Source organism: Heterocephalus glaber, unplaced genomic scaffold (genome assembly GCF_053883595.1).
Source record: "Heterocephalus glaber isolate CG9 unplaced genomic scaffold, H.glaber_assembly_v1.0 deba00001504, whole genome shotgun sequence".
Lineage (NCBI taxonomy): Eukaryota > Metazoa > Chordata > Mammalia > Rodentia > Bathyergidae > Heterocephalus > Heterocephalus glaber.
Genome location: NW_028258324.1, coordinates 23,056,330 through 23,073,248, shown reverse-complemented (window position 1 = coordinate 23,073,248; position 16,919 = coordinate 23,056,330). Strand labels below are relative to the sequence as shown.

Genomic DNA, 16,919 nt, shown 5'->3' with positions numbered 1-16,919 from the left:
GGGGATTGTGATACCCCTTACCTTGTCTTTATTGCCTAGTATTGCTTTTGCTATTTGAGGTCTCTTCTTGTTCCAAATGAATTTTTGGATTGTTTTCTCTAGGTCTGTGAAATATACTGCTGGGATTTCAATTGGAATTGCATTGAATCTACATAGCAACTTCAGAAGTATGGCCATTTTCACTATGTTGATTCTTCCTACCCAGGAGCAAGGGATGTTTTTCCATTTTCTGATATCATCGTCAGTCTCTTTTTTCAGAGTGCTATAATTTTCAGAGAAGAGGTCTTTGATTTCTTTTGTTAGGTTGATTCCTAGATATTTTAATTTTTTGGATGCTATTGTGAAAGGAATTGATTGTCCAATTTCTCTCTCAGTGAGTCTGTTTTTCATGTACAGAAAAGCTATTGATTTTGTGTGTTGACTTTGTATACAGCTGCTTTACTGAATTTGGTTATTAAGTCTAGAAAACTTTTTGTGGCATTCTTAGGATCTTCTATATAGAGTACCATGTCATCTGCAAATAATGACAAGTTGAATTCTTTGTTTCCTATCTTTATTCCTTTTATTTCTTTCTCTTGTCTAATTGCTGTGGCTGTTTGCAAATCTGTATTGAACAGGAGTGGTGATAGTGGACATCCTTGTCTTGTTCCTGATTTTAGTGTAAAGGATTTCAGTTTTTGACCATTTAGTATGATATTAGCTCTTGGTTTTTCATAAGTGGCTTTTATCAGATAGAGGTAGAGACCATCTATTCCAATTTTTGGGAGAGTTTTTATCACAAATGCATGTTGGTTTTGTCAAAATGCTTTTTCTGCATCTATTGAGATGATCATATGGTTTTTTTCCTTGGCTCTATTAACATAGCATATTCCATTTATTGATTTGCATATGTTGAACCATGCCTGCATCCCTGGAATGAATCCCACTTGGTCAGGGTGGATGATCTTCTTAATGATCTTCTGCATTCTATTTGCCAGTATCTTATTAAGTATTTTTGCATCTATGTTCATTAGTGAGATTGGCCTATAGTTCTCTTTTTCAGTTGAGTCTTTCTCTGCTTTGGGGATCAAGGTGATGCTTGCTTCCAGGAATGAATTTGGGAGTATTGCTTCCCTTTCAGTTTCACTGAAGAGTTGAAACAGGAGTGGCAGCAGTTCCTCTCTAAATGTCTTGTAGAATTCAGCAGTGAAGCCATCAGGGCCCAGGCTTTTCTTGGTTGGTAAGTTTTTAATTATGTTTTCAATTTCATTGATTGATATTGGGTCATTTAGAATTTTGGGGGTCACCTTTATTCAACTTTGGTAATTCACATGTATCTGGAAATGTGCCCATTTCTTCTGTATTTTCCATCTTATTGGTGTATAGGTTCTGGAAGTAGGTTTTGATGATCCTCTGGATTTCTTCTGGGTCTTGTAATTTCACCCTTTTCATTCCTAATTGCATGGATTTGGGCCTTTTTTTTGCCTTGTTTTGATAAGGTTGGCTAAGGCTTTGTCAATTTTGTTTATTCTTTCGAAGATCTCTTGGCTTCATTGTTTTTTTGTATTGTTCTCTTAGTCTCCATTGCATTGATTTCTGCCCTGATCTTCATAATTTCCTCCCTTCTATGAGCTTTGGGTTTGTCTTGCTAGAAGCTTGAAGTTCAGCAGCAGGTTGTGTAATTGAGCTCACTCTTTTTTTCTAATGTGTGTATTCACTGCTACAAATTTACTGCATAAGACTGCTTTCATTGTGTGCCATAGATTCCAATATGTTATATTGGCATTGTCATTTAGTTGTAAGAACTGTCTGATTTCTTCAATTTCCTCTGTGACACATTGGTTATTCAGAAGTGTGTTGCGCAGTTTCCATGTGTTTATGAAATTCTTGCAGTTTCTTTTGCTATTGATCTCCCATTTCATTGCACTGTGGTCTGATAATATACAGGGTATAACTTCAATTCCTTTCCACTTACTTAAATATGTTCTATGAGCAAGTATGTGGTCTATTTTAGAGAACAACCCAGGTGTAGCTGAAAACATTATGTATTCTGATTTGTTGAGGTGGAACACTCTTTAAACATCTGTTAAATTCATTTTTTCAATAGTTTGATTGAGTTCTACTATTTCATTGTTTATTTTTTGTCTGGTTGATCTATCTATTTGTGACAGTAGGGTATTAAGATCCCCCCTACTATTGTATTAGTGCTTATATGATTTTTCATGTCCATTAGTATTTGTTTTATATACTTGGACACAGTAGTGTTTGGTGCATATATATTAATGATTGTCATCTCTTCCTCTTGGATTTTTCCCTTTACAAGGATGTAGTGTCCTTCTTTGTCTCTTTTAATCAGTGTTAGTTTGAAATCCTCTTGATCTGCAAAGAGGATAGCTGCTCCTGCTTTTTTTTGGGTTCCTGTACCATGGAGTATTGTTTCCACCCTTTAACTTTCAGTCCATAAGTTTCTTTTTGACTTAAGTGTGTTTCTTCTATGCAGCATAGTTTTGGATCTTGCTTCTTGACTCATTCTTCCAGTCTATTTCTTTTGATTGGTGAACTGAGACCATTAACATTGATAGTTATAACTGATACGTATTGACTTACCCTTGTCATGACTTTTTCTTTTTGCTGGATTCTCCCCCTTTGCATTTAATTTCTTGTTGTGCCTGATGGATTCATTCTGCAAGGCTTCCTGGGTTGTGATCTTTGTTGTCTTTTCCTAGGATATTGTTTAAAAATTTTGGCATGCTGGTTTGGTATTCATGAAGTTCCTAAGGTGCTCTTTGTCATGAAAGTATCTTATTTCTCCATCAATTTTGAAAGATAGTTTTGCAGGGCACATCAATCTTGGTTGGAGGTTGTTTCCCTTTAGGGCTTTGCTCCATGCTCTTCTTGCCTTGTAGGTTTGTTTCAAGAAGTCTGCTGTGATTCTGGTGGGCTTTCTATTGTATGTAATTTGTTTCTTTTCTCTAACTGCTTGTAGAATTTTGTTTTTCTTTTGGGTTTCTGGAATCTTAACTATTATATGCCTATGTGTAAATTTTCTTTTTAATCATAGCTAGTTGGAGTCTTATATGCCTCCCTTATCTCTATATTAAATTCTCTTCCCCTATTTGGGAAGTTTTCGGCATTACTTCTGTGAACATTTGTTTTATATCATCTGCACTCTCTCTTGTTTCTTCCTTGACTCCAATCACTCTGGTGTTATTCTTCTTTACATCATCTAGCAGCTGCTGGATTGATTTCTTGTGGTCTTTTACTATTTTTAAGAAATTTTTCTTTTCCTGGTCATTAATTGCAATCCTATCTTCTATATCTGAAATTCTATCCTTGCATTGGCTCATTCTGCTGCATAAAATTTCAGTGGAGTTTTTAATCTCCTGGAAATCTGTTTGCATCTGTTTTATGGATTCCATTTGTTTCCTATGTTGGGATTCCATCATGTTCCTCAGCTCTTCTATTTTTTTATCTGTGTTCTCTCTAGATTTATTAATCATGTCTTGTACTATGGGCACAATCTCTGCTGTTATCTGAGAAATTATTTCTGATTTTGTTTTTTCCAGATCCTCTTTCATTGCCAGTTCAGGGAGTCCAGGTGGTTGAGTATCAGTTCCATGTCGTTGCCTTTTGGGGTTGCCTTAGGTGATCTGGAAGTCTGGTTTTGAAATGTATTTATGTGTCTTCTCATTTCAACAGTTGCACCCTGCTGTGCTGTTTTTGAGGCAACTTTTTGCTCACCCAGTGGTCTTGAATTCTCAGCAAGCCACCAAGCAGCCTTTACTCTGCTACTCACCAGCACACCAATTCCTGGGTTCAGAGTGGTAGCCTTCTGGAACCCTGAGCTGACCTGTTGTCTGGGCAGGCTTCTGGCTGGGGCCTGTGCACACTTGGGATGGTATCTAGGCATGCCTCTTGCTGGGGTCCCTCTGTAGCTGTTGTTCTGGAGGGCCTTTGGCTGGGGACTGTGTACCCCAGTTCCTGTTGTCTGCACAGGCTTTGACTAGGGTCTCCTCACACTTATCAAAGGTAGCACAGTGAGCCTCTGGATATTGCTTGTGTGCCTGTGCAGCTCTTTTCTGGGTGAGTCTTTGGCCTGGGCGGGTATGCAGGATCTTCTGGGGTCAGGGCGGAGCCCTGGCTGAGATCCAGCTGCAGCTGAGCCAGTCTGGGCCACACAGCTGCTCCCCAGGATCTGCATGCAATTACAGATGGAATGGCATGCTTCTCTCCATATATTTCTTTTAAACATACTATGACCCCAGTATCTGAAGGCTATGGATAAATGAGAGCCTTAATTGCTCCTTTCTGCCTCTAAGGATGGAGACTTTTCTAAGGTGTTGATTCCTATGGAAGGCCCTTAGTAATACACCATTTATATGTCAGCACTTAACATCACTCCATTTTCTTCATGAAGAGATGAGCCCCTAGAAGGTGAAGAAATCTCTTTGTATTCTCATGGTCTGTGCAGCCTATGAGTTAAAACCATGATTACCAAATGTTTGTTCCCACCTTGTCTAATACCCATCTCCCACTTTCAACTAGTGATGAGCTAAAAATGAGTGCCCTGGGAACAATATGATGCTCTAAATCAATTACCCTTCCATTTTCACTCTCTTCCTTCACATGTATACATTCGGAGTAAACCCTCATTACCTTTGCTCAAACATGGTGCCAAAAATAAGACTAAGTGGAATTTCTAAAATGTCTCAAGGCAATTTATTTAATACAATATTGCTATACCCCATAACTCCTTTATAACATATGAAAATTGTACCAGAAAAATGGAAATTTTATCCATTCACTAGGCACCACTCTGTCCACCTACACCATTATACAGTCCTGTGCAGAAATGTTCCCCTTTGCAGCAGTCTGTGGAATTAAGAGACATAACTTATTTTTACCAGAATATCCTCTCCTTATTTCCTTTTGACTTTTTTCCCAATCTCTATCACTTCCTAAAACAGATTTTCTATTTTCCTCTTGCTTGTGATGTTTGGAGTACCATCCAAAGCTGGTATAGCTAGATGTTATGATATCATAGAGATTCATTATTCTTAACAAAATGGAACAAAAAGGTGATGATAGATTCCCTTTTTATGTTTTTAGTCTTAACAGGCTTTGAAACTAATAATAAATATGAAATTAAGAACAGCCTTGGACAGAGGGTTTACTTTGCAGTGGAAGATAATGATTGCTGCACTCGAAATTGCTGTGGAGCATCTAGGCCTTTTACATTGAAGATTCTTGATAATTTGGGCCGAGAAGTCATAACTATGGAGAGACCACTGAGATGTACCAGCTGCTGTTTCCCTTGCTGCCTTCAGGAGGTCAGTGTGCAATTACCATGGCTCTTTGTAAAGAAGTTCAGGAAGAACTTTCACCCTTTGTTGAACGTAAACATTGTAATTATTGTTAAATTTCTTATATTCTTTTGCTATTGTAGATAGAAATCCAGGCTCCTCCTGGTGTTCCAATTGGTTATGTTACTCAGAAGTGGCACCCATGTCTGCCTAAGTTTACTGTTCAAAATGAGAGGAGAGAGGATGTACTAAAAATAATTGGTCCATGTATTGTGTGCAGTTGTTGTTCAGACATTGATTTTGAGGTAAGAAATGTCATAATGTTTATAAGATTTGCTTTCTTATTGTCCAATATAACATTATAGGGTGTTACAAATATACTAAGTACTTTTCATTAATATCTCAAAGAAAGATAGTGTGTTCAAGTATTTAACTTTAGTCAATTTTGTGCTCACTAATATGATTAAAGTTTAGTGTTGATTATGCTAAATGATATATAGTCACAGATAAAAATACAAAGTATCTAGAATTTAAACCTAGTGACTTCTACTGACACTACATATTGTCAGCATTCAGGACATTGAAGCCGGAGGATCACAAGTAAAAGGCTGGCCTGGGCTACAACCAAGAGTCTAATAATAATAATAATTTTAAAACAAACAAACAACATAGAATGCTAGCTTTGTCATCTAAATCTGATTGCCCAATCTCATGGATCCTTCCTAAATCTGCATCATAGGCAGTGGTCTAGACCATGTTCAGAAGGCCTGGTTGCTTTAATTCCCACAAAGAGAAAATTACACAAAGATAGTTTTAATAAGGTTAATATAAAAGTACTTTCTGTTCCACAACTTCACTTTTCATAGCTTTAATTAACCATATTCATATTCCTGAAAATATTAAATGGATTTTTTCAGCATTAAACAATTTATAAGTTTAATTTTCATGCCATTCTGAGTAACCCACCCTACTCCATACAGCCTAAATGTGAGTCATCCCTCTTTCTACAGTATTGTCATTGTGGGGCCTGGAATTTAACTCAGTGGTCTGCCTCGCAAGCACAAGGTCCCAAGTTCAATCCCAAGTACCAGGAAAAAAAAGTATTGTCACTGTATAAAATACCTGCCCATTAGTTTAATCACTTAGTAGCATCCTTAATAGTAGTCAGTTTGTAGATGGATTGTCTTGATATTTTACTGCTAGTGTTCAAGTAACCCATATATAGCAAACTTACCCTATGTTCCCTTGCCTACATCAGTTACCTTTCTTCACCTCATCACACAGGCTACCAGTGTGTCATCTCACATTGTCTCAAAATGGATATATATAGTAAAATAGGATATTTTGAGAGAGGGAAGAAATTCCACATTCACACAACTTTTATTATAGTTTATTGATTTTTTTCTATTTAATGGTTACTAATTGTTGCTAATCTCTTCCTGTCCTTAATTTATAGATTACACTTTATCATAGGCATGGATATAGAGGGAAAAAGCTTACAATTCAGTAGTGTCTTTGGCTTCAAACCCCCCTGGACTCCCCACAGACTAAGGGACTACTATATAACACATAATGCTCAATTATGCATCTCTGTCATCTCTGTTTCATCCTTGTATTAAATTAAGTCACTCGAAGCTGTAATATATCTGTGTATTTAATACATGGGATAATTTCATTACAATAGATGCCAGACCAATGGTGGCTAACCTATGGCACGTGTGTTATTTTAAGATGTTAGTGTATGAGGGTTTTTTTTTTTAAACTAAAACCTCAGTATTCAGGTTTAATTGCAGTATTGGCACGTTGCGATAAATAAGTGGGTTTGGGGTTGCAGTTTGGACATTCTTCTCTAAAAGGTTCACTATCACTAGCCTCAACACATAACCCAATTTCTTTAGTCACAAATATTTAAAGATGGAGAAATTTTACAAATTAATCTTTTTTTGGAGGGGTGTACCAGGGATCAAACACAGGACCTTGGTCTTGCGAGGCAGGTGGCGGAACCACTGAGCTAAATCCCCGGCTACAAATTAATCTTTAATTCTTGATTTCTCCTGTAAAATCAGAAAATATGGTAAACCGGGTCCACCTTTCCACAGGACAAGAGTATCCTACAGCCAAAAAGGGCTACCCCTTATAGCCATGTTATGGCCATGTTAACAGCTATTTAGCTTCATTCTGTTAGATTATTTACCTGCTTTCCTGTCATATGGGTTTCAAATTCTATGTAGGTTCTAGTATGAACATGAATCCTCTTCTTATAGAACTCATATTCTAATGACAGAAATTGGAAATCTTGTAAAAATACATGTGATGTAGAGATGTATGCATACCTACACTTTATATGAGGGTATGCATAGTAATTTTTCATGTAGAGAATGGTATTCCTATCATAGATTCAGAGAAGTTAAAAAAAATTGCTTTCAATAGTTCCTTCTTGGTCACTTCCTTCACTCAATACTGACAATTTTCTTTTCCAGGCTGTTAGGATTTCCTGTTTCCCTTCCCTCAGTGGGTGGATATGTGCCTTCCACCATGTTTAAACCTGTAACCTGTATAAACTATCTGTACTGCTCTTTAAGCAGAAAGTAATTTCTACCTCTTCTTAAATTTTGTTTTGAATCAATTCAAATAATTTATTACTGTCACTGAAAAATAGAAAATGTTAAATATCTCAGCAAAACTAATTTCTATCACTTATGTATCCAATGAAGCAGTTTTGGATCTATATACATATACAGAGAGAGGATTATTTGTCATAGATACATATGGGCATAATTGAATACAATGTTTGTTTCACATCAACTTTGAAAGTAGCTTTGCTGTATGTTTTCTACAAACCTTTATGATTATTTTTGGAATGTAGATTAAATCTCTTGATGAACAATCTGTGGTTGGCAAGATTTCCAAACAGTGGTCTGGGCTTGTAAGAGAGGCATTCACAGATGCCGACAACTTCGGGATCCAGTTTCCTTTAGACCTGGATGTGAAAATAAAAACTGTGATGCTTGGTGCATGTTTCCTCGTTGTAAGTCCTTTCTTACTTATATTGGTTATATATTGTGTCTATCTTACCATTCTGAAATGATTCAACAGATTGTGTATTGCAAAATGACCTTCTTCATAGATTTTCTAGAAACATTCCCTTTTGATCCTAATTCTGAAATTCCATTTGATTCTGACATTAGATATACAGGTGACCAGTTTCTCTCTGAAGAATATTTATTTTCACAGGAAAAGGACTTTATATATCATGTTTATCTTGGAATATTTATTTTAAAACACAGAATTAGTGCTTTGGGTAAGATGTCGAATCTGAGTGTAAGTGGAAAAAATGTCAGTGAAAGAAGGAAATTTTGTTCTACTATTAAATCATCTAGTGTAGGATTAAAACTGTAATACATCTATCAAGCCTTTGGGTCTATCAGTTTATAGGAAATAGTAAAAGAGAGCAGGGATTCTACACTCTTAAAATTCCAAGTACCAAAGAAGAACAAAATCATATAATTTGCAGAAAAATGGAAAAAACGTTGGAGACCATAATATTAAGTGAAATAGGGTAGACTCAGAATGTCAAATATCACATATTTCCTCTCATGAAGAATATAGGAGTAGGGAGAGGGAAAGAAGTATGGGTGATAGAGATAACAAAACAGAAGGGAGACTTGCAGAAAAGGAAGGAAATGGGAGAGGGAGAAGGAAAGGGACAAGAGATAGAAGAGATAGTGAAACAAAAAATGACCAAAGAATGTTTTATGAGTGTGCAAATATACCAAAATGAAACCTACAAGTTTTTATAATTAAGATGCACTAATAAGAAAAATAAAACCCTGAGTACCAACCCATTCCCCAGTTTAACTAAGCCGGAAACTCAACTGGAAATTTGTATGTCACCTGAGCTGGTATTATTCAGCAACATTTGAGAATAGGAACAGCAGTGGTCTTTGACATTAGCTGCACAATAGAAATACCTGCAGAACTCTTCATGCTTTCCCTGTCTGCTTTGCACGCAAATCAATTACATCAGAATCTCTACTTTGGGGACCCAACCTTAAATCCATGCAGAAATCATAGATGATTGCTTACATTGTTCAGCCAAGGTCTGAAACACTAGAGAAATATGTTAAATATTGATTTGTGTATATAGTCAGAAAAAGTAAGAGTACACAGGAAATAAGGACCCACCCTTGTTCCTTCACTAAGTGGCAAAGAAAATAAAAAGCAAAGATAAAATGAAAGTCTTAAGAGATACCACAGTTCATAAATCATGTTTATATACCAGTCAAACAAGGGTATTTGCAAAGATATTTATGACATTCAGAGAAATTTGAATTTTGGCTGTTTAATGAGATAAAGGAATGATTAATGGTATACTGATCATATTATAAAAAAAAAGAGAATCTATATTAGAGACACATACTGAGGTGTTTCACTATATGATGATTTTAGGGATTTACTTGTAAATAATGAGGATGAAGGCAGCGGGATCTAGTGAAAGAAGTAATAGAAGTAAGGTTGGTTACATTAATAATAACTGAAGCTGCATGAAAAGAAACTGGGTTTTTATGCTATTATTTTAAATTGGTGTATGGTTAATGCTGTCTATAAGTTTAAATATATCCAGAATTGTAGGTTAAAATTGGACCTTTGGTAAGTATTATTTTTACCTAAAGAGTAAATTTAACCATAAACATTAGGAAACTGTTTGAACAAAGTCTAGGTATGTAAAAGATACTGTATGCTTAAGGGAAGAAAGCCATCTGGAATGTATAGATCGATGAAAAATGCAGGTGAAAGAAAAAGAGGCTATGGTTATGGTCTTCTTTAAAGAATAAAGATACAGTTAGAGGAGAAATATATAAATGAATACAATTATACAAAATAAATAGTGGGGAAAACTGGGTTCTGATGTGCTATTGCACAGTGGAGTAACTGTATATACTGATAATGTAGTGTGCATTATTAAAAAACCAGAAAAAAGTTTATACGTATTTACCCACAAATTTACCTTAAAGAAAAGATAAATATTTGAGGTAATAAATAGGTTTAAACTGATTCAAACATTGCACAATGTGTGTATGTATGAAAACATCACATGGCAATGCATAAATGCATATAATTTTCATGTGTCAGTTAAGGTAAAAATTTTTAAAGAATGTTTAAATATTATACATGTTTTTTAGACACATTAACTCATTGAAAAACATTTAATTGGTTGATTTAAAACTAGGTAAAATAAAATAAGTGTAAATCCAAATTTTAGTAAGCTAAATCTGGTGAGAATGTGGGAAATATATTGGAGAAAGGTTTAATTACAATAGTATAATCCAAGTGATTGGCAAAAGGCATTAAATTATTATTGTTGAAGAGATATGATAACATAATAAATGTGAAAGAAATAAAATCCATAGGATTTTCCTGATGTCACAGAGGGAAGACAGAGTCTAGTTGCATAGTGATAAAGTGAAACACACAAGGATACAGTTGATAGGTTTGTAAAAGAAGGGATGATCCTGAACCAAAAAGTTCTCTGGGTGTCATTATCCTGAAAAATAACCCAAAGCTGTACATGGAACTCCTGTCACTAAAGAAGTTGTATGACTAGAGAGGGACCACAAAAATTTGAGGAAAAAAGAATGAAAGAGAAAGATTTCAAGGTATATCAAAAAGTGTTATTAGAGAAATTGCCAGGTAATTGATTAAATTCATAAAATTAAAGAATTTTAGAATTTAATTTATTAAAATGAAAAGGCAAAGCAGAGCTTACATAGATATAAACTTTTCCCAGATTTACATATTATATTTATTTTGTGTGTGTAACTTTGTGTCATCTGTTCTTTCCTTTCTGCATCTGAGAATTGTTCTCTATTTTAATGTTAAAACGTATTTCTGTACTTTTGTTTTTATCCAGGACTTCATGTTTTTTGAAAGTACTGACAACCAGCAACAAAAATCAGGAGTATGGTAGTGGATTCATGAAAGTGTCCTTAGAAAATCTGAAGTGTGCATGTTGAGTGAGGCTCTAAAAGTAAAATTTTTTTTTTCTGTATTGGTATCACTGTTATCTGTAAGACTTAGGGTGTGATATCTATTGATCTAGTTGTATGATTTCACTTTCCAATTACAGTCTGCTTTCTGTATCTGTCATATAAATATTATATATTTATACATTTTTAAATATTCACTGTGAATCTGGGATAAAGGGTATAGGAGATCACTGTCTTATTTTTTTATTTTACATCACAATCAAATGTTTATTAAACTTTAATAAAAAAGTAAATGACTGATTTTATTGGTTAAAATTTATTTCATGCAAAAGATAAAATGTTATATTAAACAATAGTATCTATTCAAAAAGTTGCACAAAACCAATTTCTATGTCCTTGCTATTATTGTCTAATATGATTCAATATGGATATTATTAAGGAAAAGTAAAACGTGTTTTTCTCTTTAGAAAAATCACAGTACATTTAAATATTCCTATTAACTAATCTACAACTGCAAGTATAATTTTCCTAAAGAAAAACAATAAATACCTTATTTTAAGCAATTTTCAGTGAACAAAGACATGATTCACTGTCAAAGAAACACTTTGAAGACTCATTTTCTCTTGAAGTAGGGAGATTGTTTTCAAATGGATGATGTAGGCAAGAGCTGGAGGGAGGGGGAGGGAATGGAGGGAAAAGAGGTGGAAAAGATTGAAGGGAAAAAGTGATGATGAAAATAGAGGCTTTGAAAATGTGAAGGGAACCAAGCAGGGATGGAGGAGACAGGCAGGAGATTGTTTTTTAAAGATGTATTGTGTACACGTACCAACTCCCCATGATAAATGTAATCATATGTGCTGCAAACATGTACTAATAAATTTTAAAATGACTCATTTTCTCTAAGACCATATTATTGATATAATCTTTGAAGTTTTTATTTACACATGAAATATTTAGCTCCTGTATTCTAATAATCCTAGAACATGGTAATGATGAAATTCTCAGATGTCAGTTTTGTGTCAAAGAAATATATTTGTTCAGACTATGAATTTCAACATTTGTTAATCAGGTTATAGCAATAAGCAAATATCTGAAATAAAAGCTTATTGATATATTATTTGCACATTTGCTTTGCAATCAAAATGTGGTCAATTTTGTGGACCTCTGAACCCTGATTCAGTTAAATGAGGACCATTTTACTACTCTTTCCATTCAATACCACCTTTAGCAAGACTGCAGGCATAAGATGCCTTCAAGTAAAATCCCTACCAGTGCAAGAGACTGGGATTTCTCTGTGTCAGAAATTAAAGAAATTTATAATCTGTTTTGTAGGGAAGATGGGAATGAGAAAGGAGATGGACAGTCCATATTCTCCCTCATTCTAAGGCGAAATAAGTTTAGGAAATAAACCATGGGAGATGCCCTTTCATCCTCAGCAAAACTGCACCGAGGGCTGCTCTCCACACAAAACCTGTGAATGCCAGCAGCATTCTACAACCCCAGTGTCTCCAAAAGGAAATTGAGAACTCTGGCAGTGCAGTGACCTCTCAACAGCCTGAACAACTTCCCAGATGCCTAATTGTAAAGATGTAATGGAACCATGGCACTGGCCTCTAGCTTATATAGGCAGCATGCCAAGTAAAGCACAGCCTCATAAATAACTGGATCCCAGGTCATTCTGATGCCAGCTACAGAAGGAGAGGCTTTCCAAGATGGCTGTTAGGTGGCAAAACCAACCCCAAACACTTAAAGCAAGGACATCTCTGTGATAACCACAAGGTGTGGCTAAAAAATATGGTGAATGATTAAGTTTAAAAAATATTACAGTAAAAGACACATTGTCACTAATCCTTATCAGAATACTTCCTCTTGATTAGAACACATTTATTCCATCAGTCTTCCCGTTTTCTGAATCAGTTCTGGAAGTCCTGTTCTGTGTCAAGTTGCATTGTTGCGGGTGCCTCAATGTCCTGAATCAACTCAAAATATTTACTTTTTTTGTGGTGCTTGGCTTTGGAGAAGAGCCAGGTGATTCATGGGGCAAGATGTAAATAGATTGGATGAGGACACACCGTAATGTTTTCAGAGCTTGTCTTTCAGTTTGATGGCAATCAACATCAGCATTTTTGGTCAGTCTTCACAAAGATATAAAAAAAGACTTCCAGATCTGCTTCAAAAAAGTGGCACAAATTAAAAGCTAAGTGTGTTTGGAACTACAGGAAATATTTTGAGTGAAATTAATGCCCATGTATCTTTTGCTATAAAAAAATTTATATATTTGCCATATTTTGTGAAAACAGCTTGTTTGTTGTATTACTTTTCATTTCTTCTCTCTCCTCTACATAGAATTGTGGAACTCTGTTAAACAAAGTAAAGTTGTCACAGATCTATACCTTTCCTTCTCTCCTTCTTCAGCTTAGCAAGAGAGATTTGAATACAAAGTATACCACCATGCTTATCTGAACCATTTTTTAACCTTTGAGGAAGAAGTTAAGTGCAGGTTATCTATAGTTAAGGGTACAAACAAGGAGCAAAGAGACATAGAGTACCAAGAAGCTAGTGCTTGTCATTAGAACCTCTGAGAAGAGGCTATGATATGGGGGAAGGATTAGTGGAAATGGAGACAAGGTTGGCAGAGGAAAGAAAAAAACACACACACACAAGAAGTTAAATTGGCCAGAAAATCATTTTCTGGTTTCTGGCATCCAGTTAGTTAGCTGCTCTCTGCAACCAAGTGTTATGGCTTGTGTCTAGATGTCCCCCCAAAGCCTCATGCAGGCATAGGCAGGGCTTTTTTAGAGATGGCTGGATTTGGAGTGTGAAATTGGTGCACTGCTAGACTCAAGGGCACTAGAATGAAGGGTGTGAGTGTTACCTGCCCTAAGTAGCCTGGATAAGATATAAGGAATAGAAAGAACTGTGGTAGTCCCTTGTTTGTTTTGCTACCTGCTGACCACCATGAACTCTTTCACCTTTGCAATGCTTGTCTGCATGCCAGCCTGCCTTGGAGCCAGCTGATTGTGGACTAAAACGCCTTCAAACTGTGAGCTAAATAAACCTTTCCTCCTTTAACTGGGTATTGGATATTTTTTTCTCAGCAACAAGAAAAATAACTGACACCAAGATATTAAGGTTTTAACTGGATGTGCCCACAAAAACAAAAATAACAAACAAAATTAATAAATCTTATCATAAATTGGGAAAATATGATTGAAAATGCTTCAGGGCACAGTTAAGTATTTCTGATGCTCCAAAGTGCTGAAAGGATCCACAGATATTGTCTCAACATCCTACTCAACTACTGTCCTTGCCCTGCACACGATGACCTGACTGCTTGACTTTCCTAGGAGTACATTCTTGTACTTGACCTTGTCTCTTTCAGGTCCTACCCTTATATGTACTTTAATTTCCTCATTTGTTGGTAGTAATAGTTCCAGTTGAGAATAGCACAAAACTTGCAAGATTGTCGTGAAGTTTGTGATCTAATCCAGGCCAATGGACATGAGCCATTTCCTTCAGTAGAATCATAGTAGGAAAAAACAACAACCGTGGATGGAAAATGATTGGTGGTTCCCAAATTCAGGGAAGTGGCTCACAACAAAGTAGAAAATTTGGCAACCTTAGATTTCTGTACTGTGATTTTGCATGGTATATAAAATTCCTTCTCAACTCTTAAATGAGGACTGATTCTCCCTTAGGGATAAGGAAATCAAACCGGCAAACTGGGAGTTCATTCTAATCTTACAGAAGTTTGGAATACATCTGGGTACAGTAACAGTGATTTTCTGTTTTTAGCCTTCTATGTTCAAATTGCAACAAGGCACAGAAGAAGGGCAGCAAAAATCTGGACCATGAAATTAGACTAAATAATATGGGGCTTGAATTCAATCTCAAGTTTTATTCAGAGAGAGCCATAGGATAGTCATCCACAGAGCTCACTGGCCAGAAAGCTCTGAAGTTACCTCCTCTCCAATACAGATTAAGGTTAATTTTCAATCTACTTTTAATGTTTATATGGTCATAAATGTCTTAGTAGTGCTAAACTGTAGCTTAAAATTCTACCTACTTTGGAACCTGTCTAGATTTAGAAAACATGCTTAAAGTTAAGCCAACTTGCCTAAAAATGGAAATTTGTTTCTGACTGGATTCTAGTTTTCTAGCATTAGGACACTGAATTTCTTCTGTCTCACAGGGACAGAAAGCAAATAATGATCTCTTTCTTTTGGCATTAGAAGTTTCTTTGAGAATGTGTTGCTACAATATATTTCAATTTTAATCAAGTATTGTCAGTAGACTGTCACCAGCTAGAAATAACCCAGAGAACGTCTCTCTTAGGTGACTATATAAAGTAAATTCATTCTTAGTCTACTGTGTACCAATTGTTTCAGTTTCTACATCTATAAAAATTTCCTTAAACTAGTAATTTAAAAAGAACAGAAAACTAGTTCTTACAATTTGAGCCCTGAAGTCTAAAATCAAGGCACTGATAAGTTCAGTGTCTGATGATGTCCTAGTCTCCACTATCATGATTGGTACTCTATCATCCCATGGTAGAGAGGATAGAAGTCTAAAGGGGTCTAATTAGTTCCCTGGGATACTTACGAAAGCACTAATTCCATTCATGAGCTTCTACCTCTTCATAATTTGGTAATGGATTTTAGATTTCAATATGTAAATATAGGGCACAGTTATTTATATTGTAGCAAGTTGCCCAGGCTTCTCAAAATTTATGTCTTTCTCACATAGAAAATATATTAATTGCATCCCTATAGTTATGAACATCTCAACTCACTCCAGCATCAACTTTAAAATCTAAGTGCAAAGTCTCATCTACATATCATCTAAATTAGATATGATAAGACTTGAGGTATGATTCGTGCTGTGATAATTTCCCCTCCAAATGTAACCCTGTGAAATCATACCAGTTAAGTGTTTCAAACATACAGTCATAAGAGAAGATATGCATTTCTATTTTAAAAGGGAGAAATAAGAAACAATAGAGGGAGTAACAGGTTATACATTAGTCCAAATTCCAGCAAAGCAAACATTAAATATTGAGATTTGAGAATAATCTTCTTTGGCTTCATATCCTGTCTGTTGGACACATGAGCAGGCGATGGGCCTCCAAGGATCCAGGCAAACCTGTACACACAATTTCCTGGGAGTAGGCCATATTACCATTCACACAGATTTCCATTTTTTTTCCTGTGGTTGTCCCTACTGAGAGATCCATGCTAGTGGCTCTACACTGGAAATCTTAGAAGTAGCCCATATCTCAGGGATGTATTTCTCTGTGGTAGTCCCAACTCCCTAGATCCTCAGCATTTTCACAATTGGGAGTCTGGGTGATCCATTCCCAGTTGCAGTTGACTTCCTGGGCCCTGAGGTTTGCCAAGCCCCCTTAAAAATCTAAATAGAAGTATTAGCCATAACTCCACAGCTATGGACTGTGCACACCTGTGGAGTTAGCATAGTTTATGGCTATACCTTTAGGAGGAAAAGCCCAAGTCTCACATGAGCCCACATAAACCAGAGATGGGGCAGCCAGGGAGTACTGCTAGGCAAAAAGCTCCATGTTACCATAGGCATTGTGGGCCTTTTTCTTGAAAATGTTTTACCCTAAAAGACTTGGCACTCTGGGCCTGTTATG

General features: G+C 35.9%; 1 protein-coding gene across 4 annotated transcripts in view; it reads left to right on the top strand.

The window, feature by feature from the left end:
- Positions 1–12,159, top strand: part of Plscr1 (phospholipid scramblase 1) — a 30,630-nt gene extending 18,471 nt beyond the window's left edge. For all 4 annotated transcript variants that reach the window (XM_004834400.4, XM_087186302.1, XM_004834401.4 and 1 more), the window contains 4 exons: positions 5,089–5,309; positions 5,426–5,587; positions 8,149–8,310; positions 11,194–12,159. In XM_004834400.4, the coding sequence (XP_004834457.1) occupies positions 5,089–5,309; positions 5,426–5,587; positions 8,149–8,310; positions 11,194–11,250 (602 nt within the window). In that variant the 3' untranslated portion in view covers positions 11,251–12,159. The remainder of the gene's footprint in view (positions 1–5,088; positions 5,310–5,425; positions 5,588–8,148; positions 8,311–11,193) is intronic.
- The last annotated feature ends 4,760 nt before the right edge of the window (positions 12,160–16,919 follow it).